The 19790-nt window shown below is 34.9% G+C and overlaps 3 protein-coding genes across 3 annotated transcripts in view; 2 read left to right on the top strand and 1 right to left on the bottom strand.

The window, feature by feature from the left end:
- LOC124641228 (coactosin-like protein) overlaps positions 1-11614 on the bottom strand; it is a 34257-nt gene extending 22643 nt beyond the window's left edge. The window contains exon 1 of the mRNA XM_047179258.1: positions 11272-11614. Within this exon, the coding sequence (XP_047035214.1) occupies positions 11272-11325 (54 nt within the window). The 5' untranslated portion in view covers positions 11326-11614. The remainder of the gene's footprint in view (positions 1-11271) is intronic.
- A 360-nt stretch (positions 11615-11974) lies between these two features.
- On the top strand, positions 11975-12914 carry LOC124641227 (EKC/KEOPS complex subunit TP53RK). The gene has a single exon (XM_047179257.1). It carries the CDS (start codon positions 12164-12166, stop codon positions 12884-12886), a length of 723 nt encoding a protein of 240 aa, XP_047035213.1. The 5' UTR covers positions 11975-12163; the 3' UTR covers positions 12887-12914.
- A 1272-nt stretch (positions 12915-14186) lies between these two features.
- Positions 14187-19630, top strand: LOC124641225 (39S ribosomal protein L39, mitochondrial). Its single transcript, XM_047179254.1, has 8 exons — positions 14187-14355; positions 14441-14620; positions 14932-15032; positions 15523-15664; positions 17274-17492; positions 18530-18643; positions 18929-19044; positions 19480-19630. The coding sequence occupies exons 1-8, from the start codon at positions 14283-14285 to the stop codon at positions 19549-19551; spliced, it is 1017 nt and encodes a 338-aa protein (XP_047035210.1). The 5' UTR covers positions 14187-14282; the 3' UTR covers positions 19552-19630.
- The last annotated feature ends 160 nt before the right edge of the window (positions 19631-19790 follow it).

Raw genomic sequence — 19790 nt, 5'->3', positions numbered from 1 at the left:
GGTCATTGGTGTCCAAAATATTCTAAGAAAGTACATACGAACTAAGAAAAGTTGCATTAGCAAGTACTTGCCAGACCTGTAATCGCAGTCACACACTCATACTTGAGAGATTGGTTCTCTAAACACTAGGTCACCACTACTTTGTTATTTAAGGGTCCGTTCAGAAAAACCACTTAAATGCGGACTAATCAGAATCACTACTTTTATCCCTATGGTCACGCCTATTGCGCTTTAGTTCTTAGCGTTTTGTTTAGTCTGCTGTGCTTTTGCCGTTGACGTACAAAAGTTAAATATATAGAACGTTTCGAATGATTTTGCGTATTCCGTTGTTTTCCCGTCAACGGGCCCTTTAAATTCAACATCAGACGATTCAGATCTTTGATTTTGCTAACCCCGTAGTCGCTGGTATAAGGGACAGGATCCGCGTACGAAGTCGCGGGCAGAAGCTAGTTTTAAAATAAAAATAGTTAATCTTACCAAAAAAAGAAATAGACCATAGGATGGATTTAAAACCTAAAACAAATGAATTCCTAAGCAACGCAACACAACCAGAGATCAACATAAAATCCTCACACACAACAAATAAGTGTCAAACTAAACCTGGTCATATTTTTCACGGTCATAAACGAAGAACCTTACCTCTATTTATCTTGAACTTAAAATATCTTTCATTCCAATACTGGAAATACTGAATTCCCCTCAGCAGATCCTTTTATAACAAATCTATTAATACTTGTGTTGGCGGATGTCCAACGCTCGCTTTCGGGGTTGCAATGTTACGGGGAAGATGGAGAAAGTTTCAAAAGTTCCTGATGGGCTCAGATTGTTAGGCGAGGGCTCAAAATTTCATCGAAAATAAATAGGAACTGAAGCATTGTGCCAATTGATTATAGTAAGTTCAACTCAGTCGTGCGCGCGGCCCTATGTGTGGGTAACCCTTGTACATATACAGTGACTTTGTGTGCGTGACAAGAGGTACAGTCGGGTACAAATACAGTTATTTAGGGGTTGTATACGGCTGTTTAAAGTACAGTTATTACGTAATTTAGTTTATTTATTTATAATGATTCTGTATCGCTACTTGAAAAATCAAATGATGAATTTTCGGATTCGCTACTTTCACCAATGCTAATTATAAATTCTGACTCCATGTCAAAATGTCTATAGTATTCTTCTTTTTTCTTTTGTACATGTCGACAAGTATTACCCAACATCCCTTCATCAATTTGACTTAAACGTTCATTTATGAGTTTCATTATTTCCGTCTTATTTTGGTCGACATTATGCGAAGCAATATAATTTTTTAAAATTCCCCACACATTTTGTTTCCATTATTATACTAAATTATAGGTCTTTTACATTCTTAGTCCACACATTTATTTATTGTCCGCGTACCCCGAGCTAGAAAATATGTAAGGAGTATTTAATTCATCTTAGATATTTCACTTCATTTATTTCTTAGATACTGTCAATGTCAATTTGAAAAGCCGTATGAGAAAATAATGATAAACTGTAAAATGTAATAATAAAAAGCTTTGAATGTTGTTTCATTTTTTTGAAACGCTACCTGACTCCTTAAAACATTTTCTCCGTCAAGAACTAGACATTTTCGTAAACGACTGTACCCATAACAAAAAGCGATGAGAACACGTCATGCTCGGACGACGTCACTGTCACACGAATGAAAGTTGTATATTTACAAGCCGACGCACACATAGGGCCGCGCGCAAATCTGAGTTGAACTATCTATACCTAATTGAAAAGGCCCTAATTTTGAAAAGACAAAAGACAACATATGGTATGTTTGTGCATTTGACAGTCTGTCAGTCAGTACAAAAAATGCTATTGCCTCAAGAACGGACAGCTGTCAACTGTACAAAACATTTGTTACCCCCAAATGCACATTTTGCTACTTAATTGATTACCTAATCGAAAAGGTCCTAATTTCGACAAGACAAAAGATACCATGTCTACGTTTGGTAAGCTCCATTTTGGAAACCGTAGGTATTTTACTAGACACATGAACTGTATTAAACTCTATACAGATTAAATGAAAATATTTTGAAAAGTATAAGTCAACTTCCGAAGAAAGGATCTAAAAATACTTTGTTATTTCCTTACAGTCATATTACAAAAATAACTGTGAAAACAAGTCTTTGTTTCGTCAAAAACACAGCTCATACTCGCCCACTGCAAAATGGCGCTACATTTGACGTTTCTTTAAGTCACAAGATGATTTTCAAAATGACAAACCCGGCCGACAGTTTGTTCGAGCACATAACCGTTTTTGGGTGCAGGGTGCAGTTGATAAAATCAGTACGAAATACGTTATTTTCCCTTGAAAATGTACAGCTGTCCTGAAAGGTGAACGCTTCAACTGATAGCGGGAAAGTCAAAATAACACGTGTTTTTTTATGTTTCACATTCGTGATAATTATACGCCAAAGTAATTTTTGATGACTTTATTTAACTTGAAAGTTTCTTTACCTAACGTAATCCGATAAACTTTTAAATGTTAAAATCATTCTATCGATCGAATAAAACTTGAATTGTAACAATAACTAACGCAAAACATCAAATATCATATTTGAATTTCACGCTACCAGTCGTCGTTTTCACATATATTAAAATCTTTCCCGCCAACCTTGTGAGCCCATTGCCCAAGTATGGGCAAACTTAAGGTCATCATTACCTTTTGGGCATCCATATTTGGGGTCAGAATTAACTTACATTGTTGCCACTAAAAGGGGTCAAGACCGAAACGCGAATTAAGATTATAATCTGTCGCCATTTATTTGTAAACGTAATCAAAGGAAAATGCGTCTGTGTCTGTTGTATATCTTTCAGACTTCGGGCTGCTTTGTGAATGTTTCTTAAAACCCAAAAAGCTTCATATAAGCCGCGCCCTTGGAATACAAAATACATAATAAAAGTCGGGAGACTTATTCACACACGGTTGGTTAGCCCCATGGTAAGCTATTGATTAGCTTGTGTTATGGGTGCTAACACAACTGACTACTCAACCTTACATAGATATTATATTTATAAATAGGTACCTACATAACATTACAAAACCCAGACCATAGCTCCCAATCAAACTCGAGACTCCATGCAAGGTATAATAGCATACGTAGACTAACGAGACGTTACATATAAATTCTATAATTTCTTGATTCAATGTCCCTCTAAAACCTAATAAACCGCAACTCACAAAAACTTCACTACGATCCAACAAAAGTTAAGTGAATTTAACTAACACCTCATACCATAAACTAGGATAAACACAAGCAAGTAAAAAACAAGTTAAACTGAACGTTTACAGCACGCTCTGCGGTTATTTTTAACTGCCACGTTGAACGGTCTCGTTAAACAAGGGTTTAAGTGGCTCTGTTACTTGATAATTTGTTGTTCTAACTGTGTATTAAGTTCAATACATACTAGATTAAGTCAGTAAGTAGGATACTTATTTTTCTTTCTTTTCGTAATACGTAAATTAATTCGCTCAAAATGTAGGCATATTCCAGGGAAAAAATGACTATTGTAATATAATAAACAGGATTTTTTTGATTATTCGTTTGTACTTACACTAAAGAACTCGAAACTAATGAATTGATTTGAAAAATTCTTTCACTGTTGGAAAGCTACCCTCTTCCCGAGTAACATAGGCTATATTTTATCCCGGTACGGGCAGTAGTTCCCACGGGACGCGGGTGAAACCGCGGGAAAACTGCTAGGTCTTTAATAAAATATGGGTATTATGTAGACTACAAATTTGCCAATGTAACAATGTGTACTTGAAAAACAGGATAATGTTGTTATAATCGAAGTTCTAAATAAATCCCTATGACAAATAGTTTTATAATAGAACGGACGAAGCTGGTAAATAGCAGATGGCAATAATATTCTATTCTTTATAAATTAATGGTTGTGGTCGCAAAAAAAACGGCCAATTGCGAGTAGGACTTGCAATCGAAGGGTTCTGTACTACCTATCTAATAAATACGTTTGTTGTATGTGTGATAATTTAAACTGTCTAGTCTAGCTACGTCTAGTCACGGTTCTTGAGAAACAGCCTAGTGCCACAAGACAGCCGGACAGGATATGGAACCCTAAAAACATTTATTCCAAACTATTCTAAAGAAACCACTTATAGCTTGCTAGAAATACCTTCTTAATTATATGCTTACATTGTTTCTTTAGTTAAAAAATCTCCTTGTCTCTTCGTATTCCGGTTTTCACGTTTTTCTTATTGATTTATGTACCTATCCACGCAGCTGCGCCGAGAGTGTTTTAGGCAGTATTATTTAATTTTATTGGTATTAGTTTAGGCTACAAAATATCGTTTTCTATTTTAATATGAATCTGTTTCTTAAAAAAAAAATGACTTCCGTAGGTCTTAGAGCTTACGTAATTTTTTACATAATGTGGGTAACTTTTTATTTTGTTATCACGGTAATCTTACTCTATTGTATAAATCTAGAAAATAAAGTACGAATCGTGTAGAAAAGAAAGTTTTATTCATCTTCTTGAGATGTACTAAGTCTCCTTTTTTAAATACGTTTTATCCCAACAAAGAAATATTGCTGAAAGAATTTTGATAATAATCGAGAGAACTCTATTTCAATGGTGTAAAAATAATAATTGTACTGGATGAAATGAATGAATGAATGAAATATCCTAAAGATCGACAAAATAAAAGATAAGTACGTAACAATTCCTAGTACCTACTTACCTACAATTGGCGAGAATCATATTCATTTATTCATATATTTATTTATTCATATATTTATTTATTCATATACATTTTGGGTATTAAATATGTTCACAAATTTAATAAAATTGCGAGAATCGTGCGAGAATTGTTCTAAAAGCTCTATCTTTACATGCAAGTTTTTCAAAGAAACTCACTTTCGTATTTAAAATACTATCTACTATAATAATGACAATGCCTTAAACTATATTTACGTACATACAATGTTGCATGTTTATAATATCTTACGTTACATAAACCCTAATTTCCTTATATTTAAAAATAAATAACCAGAAGAGCGTGAAGTTTAGATAATAACCGACAAAAACAATTTGTATAATTTTATTCTATTACTAAAAACGACTGGACCGATTTTAATGCACTTTCACTTTGTATATTTATAATTACGGTACCTACTTATCTGATATAATTAATGTGAGACGCAGTAATATAATATGTAGTTACTTAAGCATGTTTTCGGTTAGGCATTTTTCCCCAAAATATGTATTTTTTTGTGATTTTTCTGTGTCTTTTTTATTTTATCTTCAAATAGTTTCCACTTGACTTTTTTCTCAACTTTGCGCACGTGGATAAAATGACACTTAGGTACAGCTTCTCTTGATAGATGGGCTACCTAACAGTCAAATAAATTTTCAAGTGGGAATAGTAGTTACTGAGATTAGCAGGTTCAAGCTAACTGTAGTTATTTTTGAACCAATTTCGTCTTGCCACAAAACGGACACAACTTTAAATAAAACATACTTTTATTGACTTTACATAAACTTACTAGGTAATCGGATTATTATTTAATAGATAGCATTTTTACACACTGTTACAGCCTTTTTATCGTCCCACTGCTGGGCACAGGCCTCCTCTCACACGGAGAAGGATTGAGCATTAGTTAAAACCTATCTTCATCATCTTCCTGTTCTCAATTAAGAATACTCGGCTAATGTGTTAATTGTGACTAATGAATTGGCTTGTCACTCCAATTGACATGTTTATTTGGTCTAGTGGTGACGAATTGGCGTGCTCGTCACAGTTTTTAATTATTATTTTAATTGTCATGCGTGTGGTAGAAGGTGTGAGCTTAAAGAATAAAAGGAGACGTAATTAAGGTCAGTGATTAATATAATTATTATTAATAAAATTTACTTTTCAAATAAATATATCTTTGAAGATATCTTAGTATACTTATGTTTAACAAAGTTGTGCTTAGGTACCCACCTACCTCCCTACATAAGAACATAGGTAGGTACTGAATTTTTAAGCTTTGCAATCACACATTTTCAAAACCCAAAACCTGAAGTATAATAAAACGGATCCCATATGAATATTTCATTCATTCATTCCCCCACATTCATTTAGCCACAAATAAATAATTATCAAAACCCCTTCGCTGACTGATCCCCAAAAATACTCGATATTTTAAGCTACGTACAGACTTAGGCCGAAGTTCGCCGAAAACAAAAACGTTAAGTGTCTCCTAAAAAACTTTATTGAAACTTGAACGTTAAAGCGTTACTTTTTCCGAAACTGTTTTGAAACTTGAACACTCATAGTAAACAAACAGTTATTATAAGAAAAACTGTCGTTTAGGTTGTCGACGAACTTGAGACTAATCGTACTCATACAGGAGTCAGTTACTCATTCAACTTGACTTGCAGACACCGACTTCTAGAACCATGAAATCAAAATCAAAAGTATTATATTGTCATTTTTTTTTGTAAAAAAAGAATTAATGCTTGTTTGCTTGTTCGACGCAGTGATTCAATTAAATGTAGTCATTCAATGAAGGCGCAAATCGTTCAATCAATAGTAGTCTTAACTACTGCAATATACGTACTGTCATTTCTTAAACCGCGTGTCGCGACGTAACACGTAGTCTGAACACAGCTTTAGTTCAGTAGGTAGCGTCGCGTAGGTGCAGGTCAATGACCCGGGTCTAGGATCGTAGGAGAATCAGTTTAAATGTGATTGTTACGTCAGGATTAGCTTTGAAGACCAGTTTAGTGCTTAAAAAAACTTCTAAAAGTAAAACCGGATGTGTTTTTGTTGACTTGCTTTAGACTTACGATAGTTTTTATTTTATTTGGATTTAAAATGCGAAAGTAAAATGTTTACCTAAAAATGTGTTTAGAAATCTAAGATTGTAGCGCACAAAACCTTTCAGGATGTGCGTAAATCCGCGTATACATTCATTTTATATTACGGTCAACTTTTATATTCTATCCTCAATCTTTTACTCGCATTTCATCTACTTATATTAATATTATACTTTTAAAGAGGAAACATCATTTCTTTATTACCCTAAAAAGGCTCAGAAACTACTAAACAGATTTGAAACATTTTTTCAGCTATCAAAGTTCCCGCGGGACGTGAAAAACAGCTAATACCTTACACAGTTGCTTACAACACCATATTTTTTATCAAACGCCACCATTTTCCTGGTAGGATTTTCCCAACAATAACTGTGGATGATTATAAGGCACTCCATCGTTAGCTCGCCAGGTAATACTGAGTTGAGCTGATAAGCTTCGAGTGCCGATAACACTATCCGGTATTAGGTATAGCACTAGTGTAGTGTTGCTAAGTACGTGTGTGTAGGTTTTATTTTTGTGGTAGAAGCCTTGTGGAAAGTGTGAAAAGAATGGCATAGTATCTAGGTTATTGTTAAACTGTAGGTCCCGGCTGTCATTGAACATCCTTGGCAGTCGTTACGGGTAGTCAGAAGCCAGTAAGTCTAACACCAGTCTGACCAAGGGGTATCGGGTTGCCCGGGTGATTGGGTTGAGGAGGTCAGATAGGCAGTCGCTTCTTGTAAAGCACTGGTACTCAGCTGAATCCGGTTAGACTGGAAGCCGACCCCAACATGATTGGGAAAAGGCTCGGAGGATGATGATGAGTACCTAGGTTATTGCTTTTTCTGTGTTGCTTTAGTGATTTTTTTGTTGTAATTTGAGCTTTTAAGAGTGGTTTTCTGTATTTCGAGTGGCAAAACTCAGGAATCTAACATGAGTGGCTCTTGTAACCACTTAGGTACACTAGTAATCCTTAAATACCTAATTGCTATGAAAGTAAGGAAAGCGTTTTCCTTCTTATCTTTATCTCTTTCTGTTATTCCGATCTTCAAAAATGTATTTCTACGAAACCGCGGGAAACCGCCATTACCTAATAGACTCTACATACTATAAATCAGTTAAAAATAAATTATAAACACCTCTGCCTTACCCTACGGAGCAAAGAAGCGTGATACTAAATTATGTAAAGTTAATAATATTTCTCAGGATAACCAGCGACCCGTGGCGAGTGAACTGGCCTCATTAATTAACACTAACCGATTACATTTGAATAATCTTTTAACAACACTTTTTCATAGATGGCGTGTGTCGGAGGGCACGATAAACTGTAGGTCACGGCTGTCATTTGAACCTCTTTGGCAGTCGTTACGGGTAGTCAGAAGCCAGTAAGTCTGACAACTAATCTTAGGTGTATCGGGATGCCCGGGTAACTGCGTTGAGGAGGTCAGATAGGCAGTTGCTCCTTCTAAAACACTGGTACTCAGCTGCATCCAGTTAGACTGGAAGCCGACCCCAACATAGTTGGGAAAAAGCTCGGCAGATGATGATGAGTTACAGTTTTACAAACCTTTCTCCGGATTTTGATTCCTTTTTTGGTGTTCATAAAATTCTTTAAACGATATGTATTTTACATAAGATGTTATACATAAATGTTACACGAATTATTTCGTACGGCAAAAACATAAATTGTAACGTGCAAAAAGTTCATTTTAATAAGAACCGGCCGTTATACTCCGTAAGACAATAGACGAGGGTCAACATTTTATTTGTTCCCATTAACCACAGATATTAAATAACCAGTGTGTACAGTTAAAATCTAGTTTTTGTTTAATTTTAACCTGTCCTAGTTGTGAGTCAACATCGGTAAGATCTCACGGTTATTTTGATATACCGTTACCAACTAACTAACATTATGTGGGAGGCTGCTTTGGTACATACTGTTAGGTTTAGTATAGAGATGGGCCCTGGACTCGCTTATATTTTTTGTAATACTTTAGTAATTATTGACTCAGTTAGGTACTTTCAGAACTTAGGTACCTTTAAGATAAGTTTTACCTACTTCATAACCAATAATAATATTTACTTACCTAATCAAAAATAATATTTATTTATTTATTTATTCTGAACAAAAATACATTTGTGTCGAATACAGGAATAAGACAACTTAATGATATTTACCTATGTATTATTGCATGAAAAGCTGTTTCGTTTCTTGTCAGACTTTCAAAGTCATAAACCAAAAAGATTCCATCGCGGGAAACAATCTCCTTTACAAAATAGGTGTTCTATTTTTGAAACCGTCGACCATAAACATTTTTAAATATTTACGCGCGTAATTATTTTTGACAGATCGAAAGGGGGACGTTCCTTTTTACAGAACATCTGATTGAGGTTAATTACTGACCTGTGATTGTATGGAAAGAAGGAAACATTGACATTTCGGGTGGAAATTGGTCCATAGAATGTGGATAACCTGCATGAATTTCGTCGTGACACTTGAAAAGGGTTGGGTTATGAATAATTTCCTATGTTTTTTTGTTACAGGAAAAGGCTACCCCTATAACCTAATAAAATCACGTCCATCCTCGCGAACTGGCCAAAAAATCTTACGACAGAAATAGACGGAATAATTTACTATAACTTACAATACCTATCTACAATGTTTGTTATGATAGGAAAACAAAACTAGTTTTCACTGGAAATTAGCATACGTAGGTACCTAATAAGATTTCCAAAATAATTAGGTACCTATTTTACTAATTTTCTAAACACTAACAATCTTTCCTTCAATTTCGATTCTATTTTTAATTATGGTGTATTTTTAACCACAACACTTACACTTAACACTTGCTCGTTAACATTTGTTTACTCATTAACTAATAAATGTGATTAGTTAAAATTAAGCATATTTAGGACTTACCCATCGACATTATATCTAGCAGGCAATTTTGCAATAACATCACTGGTACACAGCATTTAAGGAAGGCAAACATCCTCCAATACCTACGTATATTTCTAGATACAGATGGAATATAATGGCGTAATACTCTATTGATATTATTGTTTACTCCCATTATGATAGACTAGGATCATGTACGCTTATTATCATTCCGATTAGACTATTCTGCTATTGTCTTGGTAGACATTAAAGTGATTAATATTTGTCTATCAACGCTAGCATTATGGTCTTTGTGAAGATTCTGTATAAGCTATGTTTTCCTGATTTATTATCAACTTTTATGATTATTACATTTTCCGAAATAAACTACAATCCCTCATGGTAATTAAAAATTGTAATGTAAAAAAAAAATGGAAAATAATTCTGGCCAATAAATGTTAGGCACTTTTCATAAAAAAATAATTTTAATATTTAATTATTTTTTATTTATAATTTAATGTTTAGTTTAGTTTTGATTTGTCTAATACTTATTTGAATATAAGGTATAATGTTTAATTCATATTAATATATCACAATTAATAGGTATTATTTTACGCGAAACATGCATACCATGTTTTATGCAACTAAATGATTCAATTTGGGTAATTAGATATCCAAAATATTCGATACCAAATTACTAAAATGTAGCTGACGAAACAAAAACAGATAAAGTCCATCAAATATGTAAAATCGAAGTTTCAAAATTTAAAGGCGTATCCCTAAATGATGCAGCCATGCTAGTTAGGTACATTTCAAAAACAAACGCAATGTAAATGTAGCAATAAGTAATTGTAGAAACACCTACTGAAAAAACGCTTTATGAACCTGGCATTAAAACCTTTTTACAGATTCTTCTTTTTTAATTTTCCGCTCATTTCCTTCGTTAGCTCAGAGACAATAGGCAAAGGTAAGGGTTGGGCTTGGATTTGCGAAAAGGACTGGATCCTTTTCAAATATTGAATAACTTTAATTAGATTTTGTTGAAAAAAGTAAATTGAAGTATATTACTTATCGTAACTGTATAAGTTTCTTATAAGAATCCATTTAGAAATTAACATTATTCTGATATACTACACTAAAAGTTTTTTTTTTCATTTGTATAAGATTTATAGACATCATTATTCAAATGTATTTGAAGTCTCCTGTCGGAATAAAAATGGTGTAATTTACTACCGAAATAAATCATATTCATTAAGCAATAAAACTTTTATTGTTGTACACGGTTCCTTAACGATTTATATCCGCATATAAAATATCCAGCCTACGTTATTTCCCGCCAACGTTTTACTTAAAACGGGAACGCAGGAAATCGCATCAGCCGGCATTTCGAGACGGCTGCATCCTATAACTACGAAAATGCACCCAGACATTCGTATAGGACACTACCTCCCCCCATTTGAACCTAGCGAGGTATATATAACTTAGGCACGCTTGCCATGACTATATAAGAGGCACAACATTGTTCTTGCCACGAATGGAATTAAAACTAAAAAACCACTTACTTTTCTTGGTCCATTCTGCACAATGGTCTCGTATTCTAAGCCCTCCGACATCATTCTCACAATTTATTTAAATCACAATTGAACACTAAAAATTATATTTTTTGGTATTTTTACCGGTTTTAACACACTACGGCTTTATACTAACGTAGAGCCAGCGAACCGTTCGAACGTCGTACCGGCACTAAATCTTATAAAGTTAAAACACAGTTTCCATTAAGCATTTGATGGGAATTATTGTTTGAATGAAATTATAACGTGGTGCCGGCGGTCGGCCCGGGTGCTGCAACCAATATCACGCCCACAGCCTCCCTCGCTCTCCAGTGAGTGAATACATACAAATATATATCCATAGAAAGTAGATAAACATCCCAATACCTACCTCTACGTGTTAAATGTAAAGTGCGGCTTCATTACGACGATTTTGAGTATTCGAGTCTTTCCAACGATCCGTTTTACGTGAAAGCGCATTAAACTAAGAACACGTTTAGTTTTCTTTCCGTTGGAAAGTCATACATTCTAGGTTGCTTTTAAACTTTGACACAATCAATCTTGAAATCAAATAAAATGTCAATTATCTCATAACTTAAAAAATAAATAACGTACCTAATAAAGATAATATTACGAGAAAAAATTTAGAAAATTGCTTTGTGCATCTGTATAAACTAAACGTTCAGCTGTCAATACGATGTAGTGTCGAACGTCAGTGTCAAAACTGTCAAATCGAGTGCTCATGCATGTTTACTTTGTGTTTGTCTAAAAATTAATAAATCTAACAAAATAGCAACAAATGTAGCAGTATAATTAAACTTGATTGTATATTAAGACATGTGAGTGGTGTTAATTTACAGACATTACTGGTATTCTCTCTGTTTACTTCAAAAGGCGGCAAATCATGTCGTCTGATTCTGTCAACATGGGCGACAATAACTTAAAATTACTGAAGCAAGGCGCAGAAGCAAAGCTATTTATTTGTAACTATCTTGGAAGGCCAACATTGATCAAAGAAAGATTCAAGAAAAACTATCGCCACAGTGATTTGGACGAAATAATAACCAAAGATCGGATGAAGAACGAGGCGCGTTCCATAGTCCGTTGCAAAGCTGCGTTGGTCAGAACTCCAGCATTATATTTAGTCGACTTTCATAGCCGACGAATTTATATGGAGTACATAGAGAAAAGTGTGACCGTAAAGGATTTTATCATTAATCATGTAAAAGAAGAAGAACACAAGAAACAATTAAATATAGTTGCTGAATTGATTGGGCAAACTGTAAGGAAATTACATGGCTTTAATATAATTCACGGGGATTTGACAACATCTAATATGCTCTTGGTTCCTAAAGCTGAAACGGAAGACCCCCAATGGTTCTTCAGGGAACTGGAATTAGTAATGATAGATTTTGGTCTGTCATACATTGGATCAAGTGGGGAAGATAAAGGAGTAGATTTGTATGTATTAGAAAGAGCGATTATAAGTACACATAATGATTATCCTAAATTATTTGACGTAATATTTGAAGCGTATAAGAATCAGTGCAAGAGAAACATTGGAGAAACTTTGAATAAGTTCGAGGAAGTGCGAGCGAGAGGGAGAAAACGAACGATGGTTGGATAGATTTAAGAAATAAAGTTTTTTGTTTGTATGAATTGTATTTTTAATCCTCATAAAATACCAGACAACATTCTGGAACTAAATGACATGCGGTTTAAAACTCATATAAAAGCCACACTTTGTAAAAACGCTTATTATAAATTAGAAGATTATATTCAAGATAAAAATGCTTGGAAACATGCTGGTCCTGCTCCATAGGACGCACTGACAGTATCAAATTATTGCGAATTTAAAATTACACCCGCTAGTAAGATTGTGTTATTCTTTTGATTGTTTGTTTGTAACTTTGTACAAAAATATAAACTGATTTGTAAATGTGAACACCATGTAGCATTTTAACCTTTTTTTATTATTATTTATTCTCATATTCTTTGTCTATTGTGATTCTACATGATCTTCGCATGTTATTATAGTATGTATCAATACATACAAACTGTAATACCTATTATTTTTAAAAAGAGTAACCATGGAGTTTCTTGCCCGTTCTTCTCCATAGGAAGCTACTTTTGGAATGGGCAACTAGAATCAACTTTATTTATATTTTTTGACGTTCATAAGTGCTTGTGAAAGCCTAAGTGAAATAAATGATTTGACTTTGACTTTGACTTTGACTCATAATCCAATGATCGAAATCCTAAAATAGGTCCTTTTTTAAGTTAGCTGACTGACTGTTCAGTAGTCAATTCATCATCATCATCCTCTGAGCCTTTTCCCAAACTATGTTGGGGTCGGCTTCCAGTCTAACCGGATTCAGCTGAGTACCAGTGCTTTACAAGAAGCGACTGCCTATCTGACCTCCTCAACCCAGTTACCCGGGCAACCCGATACCCCTTGATTAGACTGGTGTCAGACTTACTGGCTTCTGACTATCCGTAACGACTGCCAAGGATGTTCAATGACAGCCGGGACCTACAGTTTAACGTGTCATCCGAAACACAGTCATTGGTGTATATAGTAGCCAATTATGTTTGTAATAATTCTACTGCGCAGCTTAACAGACTAGCTACATCACACGTATTGTATTTATTTAAATACCGTTAAAAACTGATAATACAGGATTCGTCGCCAAGGCAGAATGACAGACAGACGAAAATCACGCTTTTGGACTACAAGTACATACGTTCTGTTTGAAACATAAATTAAATACCCTGCAAATGCGAAAGAAGTATTTATAGTATTTTAATTTAATTGTGAATATACATTTTTCATGTGGATAGAATACCAAAATAAAGACTCCTTTTCTCTCTCTCTTCTGACGATAACTAATGCGAAACGTCGTAGCTTATTTATTTTGCAAGACTCTGGAACGCTTAGCTGTCAAAGTCACGATCATCTGTCTCTAACCTCAAAGTTTTCTCCGATCATTTACTGGCCAAAATATTGCTTTTAATTTTACAAAATGAGGCGCCAAATATTATGTTTATCAACTAAAATCAGGCAAAATAATTGCTTTAAGACTTCACCATTGATAAGTAAGTTGTAAACCACAAAATAAAATACAAAATCCGAAACCTATTTTTCGATTATAAAAACATTATTTTTTTTCTATTTTTGTAGGATTTCTGAGTACCCAAGAGGCTATAGATCGTCGTTATCATCTTTTCACGTTGGAGAAGAAAAGGCAAGCTGAGAAAATTGGCAGAATTGAGAAAATCGAAGTTCAGTACAAAGGCATACCAAATGACTGCACTCTGGTTATGAATAAAGGAATTTCAACACCTTACGACTGTGCTAGACGTAAGTGCTGGATCTTTTCGTCAATAGTTAATGTACCTATTAGCTTTCTTTTGTAACAGAATTATGTTAAAAGTTTACACAAAGTTTACTTTGGGTTTGCAAAAAACAACCTAAGGATTTTGAATGAAATAAGTTTACAACACTCAACAAAATTTATAAAAAACTGCATTATAGTGTAGTTTTTTACAGCATGAATAGTTTAAAATTTATTCTACTGTTAAAATTATTATTTTCATATTCAAAATAAGTGAGAGCAACATTTTCTGCATAAATGTTTGTTATTAATTTTAAGAATTTTTCTTATTCTTCAGATTTAAGTGAATGGCACGTAGACACTAGTGCGCTGGCTCTGCTTGATGGCACAGTTTACTGGGACATGCACAGACCACTTGAAGAGAACTGCACATTGGAAGTAAGTATAAACTATGATAACATAATAATATATGGATGTGTCTTAAGAAAGTGTGATTTGTTAAAACAATTTACTCAACCAATTGCGATATTTGTAGCAACTTTCTTAAGGTGTTGGTGGACTTTAGTAAGAAATATAACATGTTTGGCTGAACACAAATTTGGCACAAAAATAATTTAGAGACAGAAATTCAATTAAGAATAATGAAAGAAAATGATTCCTAACCAAACTGACTTGAATTGTTCCATATATGATAAGAAACTGCATACTGTCACATGCATAGTTAAAATTCTATCCATACTTATGGCTTCATTACACCTAAGATTCCACAAAGACTTTATTCTGGGTATTAACTAAGTCTGTCTCCTATACATACATAAATGCGGGCTGCCCAAACCTGGGATAGTTGGGGCTCACTATGATAAACTAATTCAATACCAATACAGCAATGATAAACTAATTCACTATTAACATTCTATTTCCCCCGCAGCTCCAAAACTTCACAGTGCCCGAGCCGCAGCAAGTGAACAGAGCATTCTGGAGGACGTGCTCGTACATGCTCGGCGCGTGCGCAGCCGTCGCCTTCAAGGATACCGTGCCTGTTAAGCTTCATAGTTTTCCGGGACCTGATAGTAAGTATTTTTTTTTTCTTTATTTCAGGCAACTGGGGTCCATAAAAATACAAATACATATATATAATTCATAACAATATTTATAAACTAATACATTAAATTATCCATATAAATATATATGTTACAGCCAAAGTAATAAGTCTGCATATTATATATATTATCTAGATATTTTATATAATATCTACTCAATTTAGATAAAGTGATAATTGACACAGAATTAATACATTAACTAGCAATTTTATATAATATCGCCATAGACTTGGATAATGTAATAACACAAGTGGGTAAAGATTATTATCTCATTAAAGTGTCTGGTAGCTAACCTTAATATTCGAAAAAGGCTAGTTAGCCCAGTGCAGGGCACGCCATAATAGTAGCGAAAAGTCGCCTCTTTGAGGTGTGGCTCGGGCCACTATACGGACGGCACGGAGGACTCGATGAACCTCACAGCCCAGGTGTGCCTTGCCTGAGCAGGGCACCACCGTGTCCTCGTCGAGGTAATAGGCAGCGGCGATCTCGTGCCCGGCCCTGGTTCAAGCCATGGTCTGTGGTGAGGGGTAATGGGATGCCGTCGTCTCATGCAGACGCTAGAGAAGTTCACACCTCTCATCCCAGCTGCTGCCATGGACGTGGAAGACACCACGGGCGCCGGGTGTCGAGTGACGTCTCCCGGCCATCGTAGGCGTGGATCCTGTGGGCGGTGAGTTTCGGGTGGCTCACCGTCCTTCCGTCTCTTAGACACGGGCCCGTCTCGGCAGCGCGCGTTGTTTCACGTGCTCCTCGAAAAGATTCAGCAAACCCCAGTGGTTTTAAGTCACTAACAGTCTGACACTCCTTCACGCTGCTAAACCACAGCGGGAGGAATCATTTGATGAGTTATCATAAAAAAGTCGACAATAATTTAAACCGTTTTTTAAAATTAGTCAGTACCGAGTTGTTTGTACCTACCATATTTATTACTTTGGCTAACTAACTTTGGCCAGCTATTATGAATAATATCCAGATAAAGTAATTAATTTATCACATTGTCAAGTCAATTTGGGTGTTATACATAATGACCAGTGACTATGTATAATATTTATTTAATCACTGTGGCTGTAACATGTAATACAATACAATATGTCCTAAAACAACTTAAACATACTATAAATATATAACAAATATTCTTAAAATCGATGATGCACACGATGTGTCGGCGATTTTACTAATAAAGTTGGGGGTTTTGTCAATAAACTTCCCAAGTTTTGGTAAAAGTATACCGAAATGCCACTTAATTTAAAGATTGATTGGACATCATTCTGTTTCAGTCAGACTGTCACACTTATGTAAACGGTGACACAATTTTTTTTAATGTAATAGTTTGTGGATCTTGTCATGCACAATATTTTCTCTTTTTTTACGAAATCTAGACAATATTCGGGACAGTTAGGCTTCATGTGTCTAACTAGATTCTTATTTATTCTGTACATATTTTCTATTCTAAAAGTAATATTTAAACTGTTGGCTAAAAAATGATTGCTTTTGCCATTGCCAAAAATTGCACTGGAACAAGTAATTACTTCGTCCTTATAGTTCCATAAGCTATCCACTTATTCAAATTCTTTCTCAGTCCGCAGTGGTTCCTTCATATACGACGTGGACCTCCCAACCCTGGGAGACTGGTCCCCCTCCCACCAGGAGCTGGTAACACTAGGAGCGGAGTACGTCAAGTTGATCCAAAAGAATGAACCGTTGGAACGGCTGGAAGTCAGCGAGGAGTTAGCACTGGAGATGTTTGTGGATAACGAGCATAAGACCAAGCAGATTCCTAGTATTGCTAGGAATAATGGTAAGTTATGTTGAATCTATACTCAAGTAATAAAGCTGAATTAGCATTCAAGTAAACAAACAAACACTTCACAGGTATTCCCGTCTATTCAAAAAGTTCTTTCAGTGACAGGCAGCCAATTTATCGTGGAAGATTATAGGCAAATTTTTTTCAGAGTCCGGGAAGTAGTTAATTAAGAATGGGGTGGAAGCGTGGGGTACAGCTAGTCCATACTGACATTATAAATAGGGAACGATTTGATTATTTGTTTGACATGAATAGGCTCCTAAACTACTTGACCAATTCGAAAAATTATTCCAATGTAAGGAAGCTATAGGTATTATACCCCTTGAACATAGGCTTCATTTTATCAGGGTATGGGAAGAAGTTTCTTCGGAATGTGGATCGAACCGCGGGGATTCAAGAATTGACGTGGGAATTACATGTTATAGAGATTCTTTAAACTGAATATTACACTGGTCAACAAGTTTTTGCCACATAAACCAGACTTCACTTTTTAGGATGTTTTCAGTGCGCTGAATCCAAATTTGGCTTCAGAATTGTCCTGTTAGCTCGGGATTTTGAGATATTTTAACCTAAAAGTGCGAAAAACACTGTTTTAACCATTTTAAGGCCTATGTAGACCGACGAGTTTTTTTTTTAACCTGAAAAAGTATTCAAGGGGTCTAAAAGAACAAGTCTTTTTCTTTGAAATGGCGTTGAGCTCGAACTTGAACTTCAAATCGCAATATCTCAGTGAAAAAAAATGATATTTGAGCAAACTCAACGCCATTTGAAAGTAAAAGACTTGTTCTCTGAGACCCCTTGAATACTTTTTCAGGTTAAAAAAAAAACTCGCCGGTCTACATAGGCCTTAAAATGGTTAAGACGGTGTTTTTCGCACTTTTAGGTTGGAATATCTCAAAATCTCGAGCTAACAGGACAATTCTAAAAAGTGAAGTCTCATTTCTGTGGCTTTTCTAATTTTGTTGACCATCTAATTGTGTTATTAGTCTGTTATGTACAATGTATGTAAAAGTATATATTTTGTTTATCAGGTAAGGTTACGCTATATAAAGTGGGCAAGCATGTGGATATCTCGAAGGGTCCCATGATCAGCCACACGGGACAAATTGGAAGAGTATCAGTCGTCTCCGTCCATAAGTTGAATGGTTAGTATAGCTAAATCAATTACTTGAATAGGATTTTATTTGGTCCTTTGATTTGTACCCTAAGGCTCCGAAATAAATGAACCGATTTGAAAAATTAGCCCTCTTTTTTGGGTTCTGAAAATGCCAAACGGGAAGAAGGTCCCCAGGCACCATATTAGTGTAACAAACAAACTAGATTGTTTTCATTTCGAATATGAATTCATTTAGTAAGCATAGAAAAAACCCATGAGGAGAAAATCATATGTACTTTATTGTTTAACAATTTTTTAAATAATTTCGTTTCAGGCTCAACAAACAGTGATTTGAAACAGCTATACCGGTTCCAAGGAGTTGCGCTGCCAAAAGGAGTCATCATCAACCACTTTGCCTTCTCCATACTCACGGAAAGAGCTAAGAAACTGGTAAGCAATATTATTTTATGTAACTTTCATATAAATACTTGGGTACTCAAAAGTCATTTTATGTTCTACTAAAAAGTATTTATGTACCGTAGGGAAGGAGAAAAAAAGATTTTTGAGCAGTCGTTAAAATTGAGTGGCGTTTGAGTATTCGGGAATTTGAGGATCAAAGAACTGCAAAATATTTGACATAAATATTCATAGGTTGTTTTAATTCTTCATGATTTGCGTGCCTTGGAAAATACATATAATAACAGTTTTCATATTGTGACTAGTTTCGCATACATCAGCAAAAATGCAATTTTTGATTAATGTAAAAATCTAATCAAGCATTGAGTTCAGCTACAAGCAGACCAATTTACTCTTTTCCCGAATGCCAGGAAGAGTCGTGTTTTTGCATACGTTAATATATTTATTTATTGTTTCTATTTATTTCAGAATACAGCCAAATCCCCGATTTCGAAAGTGACCGAGCCTGAAGAGACTGAAAGCATAGCGATGAAGGCGTGAACCACCTTACCTTAATGTTTACACGTAATCTTAAGTAGTTGCATAGTTATTTGTAAGTTATTAAAAACATAATAAGAAATTATAAGTGTTTTATTGATAATTCTGTTTCTGTTTGAATACAATGATAAATCTACCTAGCATCGTCTTTTCCTATGCTTCCCAGCTTTTTGCAGGTCCCTTGTAAGGAAAACTAAATCAACGCTGAAGCCCTTTTGAGACAACTTTAATGAAATGTAATA

The sequence above is a fragment of the Helicoverpa zea genome, chromosome 22, assembly GCF_022581195.2.
Source record: "Helicoverpa zea isolate HzStark_Cry1AcR chromosome 22, ilHelZeax1.1, whole genome shotgun sequence".
In the NCBI taxonomy this organism is placed as follows: Eukaryota; Metazoa; Arthropoda; class Insecta; order Lepidoptera; family Noctuidae; genus Helicoverpa; species Helicoverpa zea.
This window is presented reverse-complemented; position numbering and strand designations above follow the sequence as displayed.